The sequence below is a fragment of the Macadamia integrifolia genome, chromosome 5, assembly GCF_013358625.1.
Source record: "Macadamia integrifolia cultivar HAES 741 chromosome 5, SCU_Mint_v3, whole genome shotgun sequence".
NCBI lineage: Eukaryota > Viridiplantae > Streptophyta > Magnoliopsida > Proteales > Proteaceae > Macadamia > Macadamia integrifolia.
In genome coordinates, this window is record NC_056561.1 from 1,080,249 (window position 1) to 1,093,944 (window position 13,696).

The following is a 13,696-nucleotide window of genomic DNA, read 5'->3' on the forward strand; positions in this document are numbered from 1 at the left end:
AAAGTTGTGGTTAGTAAAGATGTTGTGTTTGATGAGTCTCATATAGTGAAGTCAAATTACAATTCACAAGCAGTTGATGAAAATAAAGAAGGTTCTATTGTGCAAATGGAGTTAGGTGAGTTAAAAACAACAAGAGAGAATGAGTCATCAAGTGACTTACCAGGACAACAAGAAGTAGTAGAAGTTTCTTATACTGTGGCAAAGGGTAAATGGAAGCGTACTCACAAAGCACCTATGAGATACGGGTTTGAGGACATGGTTGCCTATGCTCTTACTGTAGATACAGGTGATCCATCTTTCTACTATGATGCTTTGAGTGATGCACAACATGATAAATGGATGACAGCTATGATGGAGGAAATAGAATCTCTACAGGAGAACAAGACTTGGGAGATTATGGAAAAACCTAAGGGAAGAAAAATCATTGGGTGTAAATGGGTCTTTCGTAAGAAAGAGGCAGCATTTGATAAGGAGTGTGAAAAGTATAAGGCTAGACTTGTAGCCAAGGGCTATGCACAGAAGGAGGGGATAGACTACAATTAAATATTCTCTCCAGTGGTGAAACACACTTCGATCAGGGTACTACTTGCTTTGGTGGCCATGTATGATTTAGAGCTTGAACAACTTGATGTGAAAACTATATTTCTTCATTGTGACTTGGAGGAACAGATTTATATGGAGCAACCTAAAGGTTTCAAGGTGCAGGAAATGGAAAATCATGTTTGTCTGCTTAAGAGGTCGTTTTATGGCCTTAAGCAATCTCTTAGGCAGTGGTACAAGCGCTTTGATTCCCACATGATGAAGATTGGCTACACAAGAAATGAGTATGATAGTTGTGTTTATTATAAAGTGTCAAATGATAATTCTATTATTTTGTTGATGGCATTCTCATTGCTGCAAAGAACAAACATGATATAGTCTCTTTGAAGTCTTTGTTAAGTGCTGAATTTGAGATGAAGGATCTTGGTGCTGCTAAGAATATCCTTGGCATGGAAATCCTTAGAGATAGAAATGCAGGTAAACTTTGGGTAACTCATAAGAGGTATATTGAAAAGATGCTAGAACGTTTCAATATGGAAAAGGCTAAGCCGGTTAGCACTTCGTTAGCTGGCCACTTCAAGTTATCTGAAAGGAAATACCCTACAACACATGAGGAGGTGGAGCAGATGTTTCAAGTCCTTTATGCTAGCGTAGTTGGGAGTCTCATGTATACTATGGTTTGTAGCAGGTCGGATTTGTCTCATGTAGCCAGTGTTGTTAGCAGATACATAAGTAATCCAGGGAATGAACATTGGAATGCAATTAAGTGGATTTTCATGTATTTGAGAAAGACTAAAGATATAGGTGTTATGTTCAATGGCAAGGGAAGTTCTACAGAATTAGTAGGTTATGTTGATTCTGACTATGCTGGTGGTTTAGACAAGAGGAGGTCTATTACAAGGTTTGTATTTACATTGGTTGGTGGACCTATATCATGGAGGGCGATGCTTCAGTCTACAATTGCATTGTCCACTACAGAGGCAGAGTACATAACAACAGTTGAGGCTGCCAAGAAAAGAGTCTGGTTTGCTGGACTAGTTTGTGAGTTGGGGTTGAAGCAATGAGGTACAATGTTACATTGTGATAGTCAGAGTGCCATACATCTTGCAAAGAATAAGGTGTTTCATGCAAGGACAAAACATATTGATATGAGATTTCACAAGATCAGGGAGCTTGTGTCAGAAAGCAGTATTAATTTGAGAAAAATTCATACAGATTTCAATCTTGCAGATATGTTTACTAAGCTAGTTACTACAGAGAAGTTCGAGTCCTGTTTGAACTTTATTAATATTACTCATTGTTGAAGATGAGGGACGCACCAAACATGTGCGGGTTTGTACTTCTAATAAGGTACAATGATGAAGATGTCTACAAGTTATCTTTACAGGAGGCTTGACAGAATTCAAGCCAAGATGGAGATTATTGGTGTATGATGTCTTATATTCCGTCACAGTTTAATCCAGGGAGTACTGGTGCAGCACCTAGATAGGCAGGACGACAGTCTATTTGTAACGAGAGTTTCTTTCTCTGTAATGCAAGCAATACTGAGAGGTGTGAGGACGAGCACTGTAACCCTATTCTCCATTGATAGTGAAGCAGGATCTCATCTCATCGGGGACATAAGCAACTTTGCCGAACCTCGTAAAATCCGCGTGCATTATTTGTTTTGTTTTTTCATTATCTTCTGCATCGTTTTAGGGTTGCGTTTCTACAGGGTGCGGTGCTGCTGGAGTGTGCATGAGGAAGGAGAGGAGGAGAGTGGTTAATGGGGGGAAGATCGCTCACAGAACGAAAGAAGGGGAACCACTCACTGAGGAGGAGGAAGGGGCACTCACAGCGGAGGATAAACAGTCGTGTAAGAACCATTAGAGCCATCATCCCTCGCTTTCGCCATTGAGGAGGAAGTGGAGGAATTTTTCAATAGCGTGCAATCTCGTAATTTTGTCGAGGGCAACCAAACAATAAGTGGGTACTTTGGTAAATTGAAACCTAATAGCGTTGCAATCTCGTAATTTTTCACTAAGAAAATTGGGGCTTTATAGTCTCTGACCATCCTTGTTCCTTAATCGACTGAGCGAAAGTGCAGATGAAAAGAAGACTGTTTACAACAGAAGCTCATGAGCAGGTAGGATTCCTTCACTCACCCACCCACTAAACCATTCAAATTTCTAAGTTCAAAAAGAGAAAAGGGTTTTCGATCTTTTGTATGTCTACTTTCAATGTACTCATTCTTCGTTCATATGGGTTCAGGCGATTGAGAGCATTCAGGCGATGGATGAGGTCCCAGGGGATCGAATGCAGCAATGCTCTCGAAATAATCGACGGCGGCTATGAACAAGGGTTCTCTGTGAAAGCCCTATGCGGTTTAGCAGAAGGGGATCTTGTTGCAACCATACCCAAGAGTGCTTGCCTCACAATCCAGACCTCTGCGGCTCGTGATATAATTGAAGACGCAGGATTAGCAGGTTTGTTGGGTCTTGCGGTTGCCCTAATGTATGAAAAAAGCTTAGGGGAGGCGTCGGCTTGGGCCGGGTATCTGCAGCTCCTACCTGACAGGGAATGTGTGCCCTTGGTCTGGACCTTGGATGAACTTGACTCTCTTCTTTATGGGACTGAACTGCACAAGGTATGGAAAGCTCATAATTTGTTTGTTTGCTGTGGTTATCATAAACCATGGGTCTTGTAAATGGTATTTTGATGAATTGTTAATTGGTTGCTTCATGGAAGTTTATGTAGCTTGGGTCATTACGTTCTTAATGGTATTTGCGCGTGTGGTCGTATGAGCGAGAGAGAGAGAGAGAGAGAGAGAGAGAGAGAGAGAGTCAAAAGCTGTGAGGCAGATCTATGTGGAAAACATGAAGATAAATAAAACATTAAACAAGATATAAACACTTGGCGGTAAAGGATCATCTTGACATATATATAATCTCATTATTTGGTGGACTGATTCTATTTGACATGTCAATCTCATCCAAAGATACCATGTTTTACATCTTTATATATACTTGTATTATATACAATTGGCGAAGTCAAATTGTCTTTTTGGATGAGTTATATATTACACATGTAGTGCTATTGATTCATCTATTTATTTCTTTGGTTGACGTGGTGAGAGAGAGAGAGAGAGAGATGCATTATTTTGGGTAGTTTTGCAATACCCATCTTTATCTTAGTTAATTTGGTTGAAGGAATCATTGGGTGGGTAATTTGGTAAACTAAAACCCAATTTTAGGTAATCTTGTAATTTTCTGAAGAAAAAAAGTGGACATCCTTAAGGTGGGCTCTGTAGTAGAAGCCCTACATATTTCTCATTTTTTAATATGGGATAAGACAGTGACACCAAACTTATGGAAATATGGCTTATGACTTTTAGGCAACAAGCACCCTCAACCTATTTCCAAAGTATTGCTACTAGAAAACAATCCCATACTGCATCGATAGGGACTCTATGAAAAGGGGATGTGGAAGTGATGATGAGGAAGATAATAAAGATAGCTTCAAGGGCAAGAAGTTCCATTCCTACCAGTTCAAGAAGAAAAGCTTCGCCATAAAGAAGAATAGTGACACTCATGGGGATGAGTTTGATGAGGAATTTGAAGGAGCAGTGAACTTGGAAGTTGAACTTAAAGCTGTCATCCAGGAGCTAAGAAGAGCAAGAAAGAAAACCAAGGAAGTCACTCATGATCTTAAAGAACATTAACAGCTGGTTCTTAACTTGAGCAATCTAACTTCAAGGGCAAGAAGTTCCATTCCTACCAGTTCAAGAAGAAAAGCTTCGCCATAAAGAAGAATAGTGACACTCATGGGGATGAGTTTGATGAGGAATTTGAAGGAGCAGTGAACTTGGAAGTTGAACTTAAAGCTGTCATCAAGGAGCTAAGAAGAGCAAGAAAGAAAACCAAGGAAGTCACTCATGATCTTAAAGAACATTAACAGCTGGTTCTTAACTTGAGCAATCTAAGGAGTCCAAGAAGATTATAGTTGATCTTGGGACTCATCTCCTACATAATACAACAGGCTAGCATTAGAAAACTTAGTTGTGGGAGCACAGTTGGAGGAGAAAACTCTAGTACTTACAGAGATTAAAGCCTACGAGAAGGAGATGCCTTGTTGAAGGCAAGAGTGGAAGAGTTCCAACAAGCAAGGTTCGAAATCTCGTTTTGTTTCGGTGGGTTCAGAAATTGAAGTTTCGTTTCATTTCGACGAAATTTTGGCTGAAATAGGGTATTGTTTTTGTTTGTTTTGGTGGTCAAACGGCCATATTTTGACTTGAAACTTGGTGGGTAATTTATTTTAAGGTTAATAAACATGCTCAGAACATAAAAATACAAAAATATTAGGACATGACATTGTTTTAGAGTTGCACCTTTGTTTGGCAGCAACTGTTGAACTATTATGAAAATTTTAGTTGGTTTTGGAGAAAGAACTTTACCTTCTTAAGCTTTGAATGTGTAGATCTTGTAGGAATCCAATAGAAGTTGAAATGTGTGATGATGTGGCTAATTAGAGGCTTGTTGGAGACTTGGAGTGTTTTTTCCTTCAAAATATGCAAATGGAACCGAAACCACCGAGACAGTCGAAATTTCAACTGAAATACCGAAATTTCGACCAAGATATGGTATTTATAACACATGGAATGTACCGAGATACCGAAATTTTGGCCGAAATACCGAAAGGATAATAAAAATGCTTAGAACATAAAAATACAAAAATATTAGGACATGACATTGTTTTAGTTTTACTGCACCTTTGTTTGGCAGCAACTGTCGAACTATTCTAAAAATTTTACTTGGTTTTGGAGAAAGAACTTTACCTTCCTAAGTTTTGAATGTGTAGATCTTGTAGGAATCCAATAGAAGTCGAAATGTGTGATGATGTGGCTAATTAGAGGCTTGTTGGAGACTTGGCGTGTTTTTCTTTCAAAATATGCAAATGGAACCGAAACCACCAAGACAGAGTCAAAATTTCAATCGAAATACCGAAATTTCGACCGAAATACTGAAATTTCGACCGAAATTGTTTACAATTGTTATTTCGTATGTAATTTCGTTTCGACAAAAGAAAAAAAAAACACCGAAATTCCAAAATTTCGCCGATTTCGAACCATGACAACAAGAAGAGTTATAGAGAGAAGACTTTGAGGCTCAAGACATTGAGACGTGTTTAACTCTAGAAGAGCATCCAAGCAATAGAAAGTTGATTAGAACATCATCCAGGGATTTAGGACATATCAAAGGAGATGCCGACGTACACAACAACATATCACTTTGTTGTGGCTAGATGTCTCTTGTGTGTTAGCTTGTTTTATTTTGTTGTATTTTAATTTATTTGGTGTCAAAGCCATTATGTACTAATGTTGTGAGAGAGTTATTGTTGGAAAACTTTTTTTTTTTTGGGGTGAATAAATAATTCATTACCAAAGGAGAAGAAAATACATACAAGCCCCTAAAGAGGGGAGGGGGAAAAGATGGAAGACTTCGGGGAGAGCCTGGGCTCCTGATCATAGATCAAGGAAGCTCCCAGGAGGCTACAATGTGAGTATTTCTTGGGGAAGGAATAAGAAGATAAGACTTTTGAGATCTTAGCTTTGACATAAAAAAAATATGGAGTTCCAAATCTTTCCAATAGGCCGAGAGTTGGAGGTCCATTTTCTATGATTCCTTTCCATCCAAATTTGATTAATGGCTGCACAGAAGGCATGCTTGCCCACAATATCACAAATGGTCTTCCCAGGGAAGGTCATATCCACCCAGATCCACTCCTTATGAAAGGGAGGAATTCTTCTACTAGTCAGCCAACACTTGGAGAGAACTAAGGCCCAAATGGAGGAGACAGGGTAAGCAAAGAAAGGGTGCTCAATGTCTTCCCGATCAGAACCACAAAGATAGCAGGCCAGAGGGGCAGGAATCCTTCCTTGAATGAGGAAGGATTGTGTGGGGAGGCACTTCGTGAAAACTCTCCGGGCCGTGAAGCTTTGCCTAGGGATATGATGCTTGAACCAGATGAGCTTGTGCCAAGGGGAAGAGGGGCCTTGAGTTTGGACAAATTCCCATGCCGCTTTGGCTGAAAAGGAGCTGTTTGGAGAGTGGGTCCACAGAAGAGTGTCACTACTTGGGAGGCCATTAGAAGGGATGGAAGGCAGAGAATTCCAAATATCAGCCATGCGGGGAGAGGAAGCGGCCTGGGGGACTGATCCTGAAGAAATAATGTCCGCAACCCTGGAAAGCTTATGAAGCCTAGAGCTATAGATGCTTCGGGCACCGAGAAGACTGGAGAGGAGCCCTATAGGGTGCCAATAGTCGAGCCAGAGAAAGGTGGAGGAACCATCACTAATCCGAGTTGAAATAACTTTAGAAGCAATAGTTTTGAGGGAGATCATCTTAGGCCACACCCAGGAGGCATCCGATGGGATGCGCACAGACCAGAAGGAGTCTTGCTTGAGCATGTTGGAGTAGACCCAATTCACCCAAATGATTTTCTTTTTTTAGGCCACTTTCCAGATCAATTTGAGGATTCCTGCAGTGTTCACATCCTTAATCCGTCTCAAACCCAACCCTCCTTCCTTCTTGGGAAGACGAACCGTTGCCCAACAAAGGGGGCGAAGGAATGTAGAGGATTCACCACCTTTTTAGAGGAAGGTAGCAAAGATAGATTCCAGCTTTGTGGTGATGGACTTGGGCAGCCCATAGATTCCCGACCAGTAAATATAAGATGCTTGGAGGACAAATCTAATAAGCTCAAGGCGGCCAGCAAAAGATAGAAGCTTTCCTTTCCAAAGTTGAAGGCGCTTCCTAATAAGATCCAACATAGGAGAGCAATGATGGACAATGAGCATCGCTGGAATTAAAGGCAACCCCAAATACTTGACTAGGAGGGATCCAAGGTCAAACCGAGTTTTCTCAATAAAGGTAGCTTTGGTTCCTTCTGAAATCCCAGCCAAGAATAAGAGAGATTTCCTTGGGTAAGGGTACTACTTGTGCAAATGATCAATAACATTCACCAAAATCAAGCATATTAGAACTCGTAAAAATTCAAGTCTTAACAAAATAAAACAACTAATCATAAATAAGACATCCCAAATGATTCCTACTGGTGGCAATCTAAGGTGCGTTTTCAAATTTAAATTCAAAGTCACTCAATCAGAGTTTACGTGAAGCAACATCCTACTACAATCATCTACTAAAGTAAAATAAACTAATTGAAAGCTTTAAGTCACCCTCGAATTTGGTGTATCATGTACCACCAATCTACACCTGTGTAATGTCATATTAAATGGAGTGAGCTCACAGCCCAGTAAGATAGAATGTAATAAGGGAACAATACAGAAACAAACCAAACAACATACAACGATTAAACAATACTTTTAATTTTCAAAATTATCCTTATATTAAACACAACCATTTGCAAAAAAAATCCCATTTTCACACTTATCTGGCATTGGGGGAAATGAGTTGCTACCATTCCAGGATATGAGATGGAAACTCGGCCCCCACAAATCACACAATTACACAGATATCACCACACTGTGACCAAATATATACCACTGTGCACAGTGGGTATAAGTCCCGTAACTCAATGGAACACCCCTTTCTGGTTTAGTACGGAGCAGTCCACTTGCCTTCACACACACTTTCACAAGTTCACATTCTTACGAAATCACATTTTAGTCACAATGTAGAAATACCAATCAAATTTTTAAAAATAAATACTTAAAACAACATCCACGTTTACTCAAGATCCCTTTCAACATGATTTAATATGTACCACGTAACACAAACCACATATGAATATAACTCATTCTCTACATATAAGTGATTATAACATCAATCATAAGACTACAACATTCAACAGACCATTTAGTCATCTTATGCAAACATAAGTCAAACATACCACACGTTGTGCCTACTTCACTGCTTTATTCTTCTCACTATAGTTAAGGATCCTTCCTCTTATTCTTAGTTTCTTAAATAGACTTGTTATCCCTAATTTCAAATAGTTGCTAATTTTTTCTTTCGGGACCCAATATGGGACCCAAATAAAACCTGATTTTATTCATTCATGATCCAGTTGGATTTGTCACCCTCAACAATAATATTAGGGTTTTAGGATTCTTTTTGGGCCCTGATTCCAAATAGTTGCTGGTTTCTTCTTTTAGGATCCAAATAAAATCTTATTTTATTCATTTATGATCCAGTTGGACTTGTCATCCTTAACAATAATGTTAGGATTCTGTTATGGCTCTTTTTGGGACCCAATATGAGACCCAAATCAAGCCTGATCCAGTTAGACTTGTCACCCTTAATAATGTTAGTGTTCTTTATGTGGGGTTCTTTACTAGAAACCTATTATGGGACCTAAATCTTGGGCGGGATAGTAATTAATATAAGATATTACTAATTTCAGATTGGGACCTGCTGGACACTAGGGACTCAGAGGGGAGATAACACTTTTGCAAACGGAGGTAAGTCGACTGTAGTAAGTGTACACCACAACGTGTGGTATGTTTGACTTATGTTTGCATGAGATGACTAAATGGCCTGTTGAATGTTGTAACCTTATGATTGATGTTATAATCACTTATATGTAGAGATTGAGTTATATTCATATGTGGTTTGTGTTACATGGTACATATTAAATCATGCTGAAAGGGATCTTGAGTAAACGTGGATATTGTTTTAAGTATTTATTTTTTAAAATTTGATTGGTGTTTCTACATTGTGACTAAAATGTGATTTCGTAAGAATGTGAACTTGTGAAAGTGTGTGTGAAGGCAAGTGGACTGCTCAGTACTAGACCAGAGAGGGGTGTTCCATTGAGCTGCGGGACTTATACCCATTGTGTACAGTGGTATATATTTAGTCACAGTGTGGTGATATTTGTGTGATTTGTGGGGGCCCAGTTTCCCTCTCATATCCCCGGAATGGTAGCAACTCATTTCCCCCAATGCCAGATAAGTGTGAAAATGGGATTTTTGTTGTAAATGGTTGTGTTTAATATAAGGATAATTTTGAAAATTAAAAGTATTGTTTAATCGTTGTATGTTGTTTGGTTTGTTTCTGTATTGTTCCCTTATTACATTCTATCTTACTGGGTTGTGAGCTCACTCCATTTAATATGACATTACAGAGGAGTAAATTGGTGGCACGTGATACATCAAATTCGAGGGTGACCTAAAGCTTTCAATTGGTTTATTTTACTTTAGTAGATGATTGTAGTAGGATGTTGCTTCATGTAAACTCTGATTGAGTGACTTTGAATTTAAATTTTGGAAACGCACCTTAGATTGCCACCAGTAGGAATTATTTGGGATATCTTATTTATGATTAGTAGTTTTATTTTGTTGAGACTTGAATTTTTACGAGTTCTAATATGCTTGATTTTGGTGAATGTTATTGATCATTTGATCAATGCCCGCAAGGGCTATACCCTTACCTGTATCTGGGTTTGGGTCATGACAGAAATGGTATCAGAGCAGACTCCGATAGTGTGGGGCCATAGGGAGGATGTGTCAAAAAGGGGGAAGATTGGGACACCCAAGAATACGGCAAGTACCAGTCCCGCCTTGGAGATCAGTGAGGTATCCCCACTAAGAATACAATAAGTACTAAGGGGTTTGGGAGATTGATGAGGGTGTGCAAATTTTAGTCCCACATCGCCTAAAGAGAAATTGTTGGGTTAGTTAATAACCTCTAGTCTCTTTAACATGGTACAACGCGTTTTAAAGCCTTGAGGCCCGTGGACCAAAAATGTCAATATTGTGGCAAGGTTAATGGGGCCAGGACGTTACAAAAGTGATTATATATTGTGCCAAGGTTATTAGGGAGTTGTATATTTATTTATTTTTTCATTTTGGGTTTTAAATGTTGTATTTTGGAATGGAAGACAAGGAAGATGATGTTGAACTTGTGAGAGATCTCTTATTCTTTGCAGTATGAGCGATTCCTACAAACCTTGGAGTGAATCTAAAACGGTGTGAAGCCAATTTGGTGTGTGGCGAAGAGCACTTTATTCCCTAACTCTTCCCTTTTACGCTATCACCATCTTTCTCTCCCCTATTCCGTTTCTTCCAATCCTAATTTTCCCACTTTTGTCATAAATTATAGCCTCAAACACAAGGGGATTCATCAATTAACAACAAGAATGAGTAGATAGCAAAGGAAGACTTGCATTAGATTTCTCAAACCTATTTAGCATCAATTTGGTATCAGAGCCATTTCCAAAGAGTACATAGAAGAAGTTGCATGCAAGAAGTGGTAACGCTATAGTGCGCAATTCATCGCCAAATTGATTAGCCACCCCTCCACCGCCTTGGGTCACTATGATGTCGTGACAACTTTGATTAACATACAAATCCATTATGACTCATGAAAACAATTAAAGGTTATTGTAAGTTCCCCACTAAGCATTATATTTTTTGCCTAATTACAAATATTTTAAAAATTTTTAATTTAGTATAATTATTAATTAATAAACAATGTGACCATACTCTGCATATCATCTCTAGATTAGTTTTCTTTTTCTTTTTTGCATATTTGACTAGATTAGTCCCTGCATATTACCTCTATTTACTCCCTCTTCTCTCTCTCTCTCTCAATATATATATATATATATATATTATATAGGATCATACTATTTTTTGACTACATAATTTAATTTTTTTTATTGCCTTTAAGCTTTTCTTTTATCATGTTCTTTGGTACTAACCATGTCTGTAAGCGTAGAATCAGATTGGTTTCCTAGAACATCGGATCTCTAACTGGTAAAAGTATGGAGTTGATGATAGATGTTATGTGGAGAAGACGGAATAACGTTGCATGTATTCAAGAAACGAGATGGAAGGGTAATAAGGCTAAGGGGATGACTTCAAACTATGGTACTTAGGAGACGAAAGCGAGAGAGATGGAGTGGGCATAGTAGTGGACAAATACCTTAAAAATGATGTGGTGGATGTTAAAGGAGTTGGGGATAGGATTCTCTCTATTAAATTGGTGGTAGACGATGAGTTCATCAATATAGCTAGCGTGTATGTGTCCCAAGTAGGAGTAGATGAGAGTGCTAAAGTACAATTCTGGGAACACATGGATGATTTGGTGCAAGGTTTTGGTTAGGGAGAGAAAATTATTATAAGAGGGGACCTTAATGTGCATATGGGCAAGGATTGTAGAGACTACGAAGAGGTGCATGGAGGATATGGAGTTAGGGAGAGGAATGCAGAGGTATCTCATTGTTGGACTTTGTGACAACATATGAGTTTTGAATTGCAAATACCTTTTCTGAAAAAAGGGATGAACATTTAGTTACCTACAAAAGTGGATGACGACATACATGCCAAATAGATTTCTTCCTGAAGAGAAAATTTGACAAACTATTGTGTAAGATTGTAAGGTTATACGTGGAGAGAGCCTAACTACTCAGCATCGACTGGTGCTGCTGGATATGCACCTCGGTATGAGGGAATGCAAGAAGGTGAAGCAAATCTATCCTAAGATAAAATGGGGGCAACTATGTGGAGCTCTCCTAAAATCGTTTATTGATGATGTGGGGCTATAGGGAAAGTGGGACTTTAAAGGAGATGTGGACTGAGATGATGACTTGTATTAAGAAAATGGCTAAAGAAATTCTAGGATATCAAAGGGTGTGTGTCAAACTCCCAGACAGACTTGGTGGTGGAGCGATGAAGTCCAGGCTGCCATTAAGACTAAGAAAGACTGTTTTAAGACTTGGCAAAGGACTAACGAGGCAAATGATAAAGATATTATACAACCAGAAATGAAGCTAGGAAGATGGTGGGGAAAGCAAGGGCGAAGATATATGATGACTTTTATAAAATCCTTAATACATAAGAAGGGGAAAAAGAGATATATAGAATAGCCAAAATGAGAGAAAGGATGAGCAGAGACTTGGACCATGTTAGATGCATTAAAAGCGAGGATGGCAGAGTACTAGTATGAGATGAGGACATTATGAAGAGATAGGATGATTATTTTTGCAACCTACTAAATGGATATACCTTGACTGATAGGATGGACCTGGAAGTAGAGGGGAATAGATAGCATCAAACCAACACACCTCATAGACAACTACAAAGAATTGGCGAAACCGAAGTTAAAGAGGCCATGCGAAAGATGAAAGTAGGTGAAATACCAGGACCGGATGAGATCCCAATTGAAGTGTGGAAAAGCCAGGAGCACTAAGAGTATCTTGGCTAACCAAGTTGTTTACCAAAATTTTGAGTACAAAGAAAATGCCGGATGAATGGAGGAGAAGCATTATAATTTCGATTTATAAGAACAAAAGTGATATCGAGAACTGCAATAACTATATAGGTGTAAAACTAATGAGTCATACCATGAAACTATGGGAGATGATTATTGAAGCCCACCATAGAGAGGAAATTGAAATAACGGGGAACCAATTTGGTTTTATGCCAGGGAGATCCACGACAAAAGCTATTTACCTCCTAAGGAGGCTTATGGAAGTATTTAGAGCTTTCAAAAAAGACCTCCATATGGTCTTTATTGACCTAGAGAAAGCATATGACTGAGTACCTAGAGAGCTCATTTGGCATGTCCCAAGGAAGAGAAGGGGTTCAATTAAGTATACGGAGTTTGGGTTTAACAGAACATACGTGGGTTGAAGAATTGCTTTCAACGAGTTTTTTTTTTTTCTTCCGAGTCCCACCAAGCAACTAGTTACAGGCATTTCCACTCGAGGTGGCTTGCCTATTGCAGTCAATAGATCCTTTTCAACCGCCCTTGAGAAAGAGCTTTGAGTGAAAGGTTCGTCGGTCTTACGGCCCACCCAACCCTTGTTCCAAAGATCTGATCCCTAGCTGCTTGGTCGACACCTTCGATGCGACACAAACCGGGAGAGAGAGAGTGACGGGCGGTCCTCCACAAACCGAGCTATAGTTGACAAGGTATATAATTAAAGGCATGTATGAGGGAGTGGTGACAAGTGTCAAAACGACAAAGGGCCGAAGTAGCGAATTCCCAATTACAATTGGGTTACACCAAGGATCAACTCTAAGCCCTTATTTGTTTGCGCTCATGGATGATCTAACTAGGCACATCCAAGATCAGGTACCATGGTATATGCTATTTGCTGATGATATTGTTTTGATAGATGAGACAGTGGAAGGAATTAGTACTAAATT

The 13,696-nt window shown here is 39.1% G+C and overlaps 1 protein-coding gene across 3 annotated transcripts in view; it reads left to right on the plus strand.

The window, feature by feature from the left end:
* Positions 1–2,317: 2,317 nt before the first annotated feature.
* The window catches only part of LOC122079790 (N-lysine methyltransferase setd6), a 42,010-nt gene continuing 30,631 nt past the window's right edge, over positions 2,318–13,696 (plus strand). Inside the window, exons 1-2 of one of the 3 annotated variants that reach the window (XM_042646512.1) lie at positions 2,318–2,665; positions 2,791–3,166. In XM_042646512.1, coding sequence (XP_042502446.1) covers positions 2,658–2,665; positions 2,791–3,166 — 384 coding nt within the window. In that variant the 5' untranslated portion in view covers positions 2,318–2,657. The remainder of the gene's footprint in view (positions 2,666–2,790; positions 3,167–13,696) is intronic. The other 2 variants (XM_042646510.1, XM_042646509.1) reach the window with 2 other exon arrangements.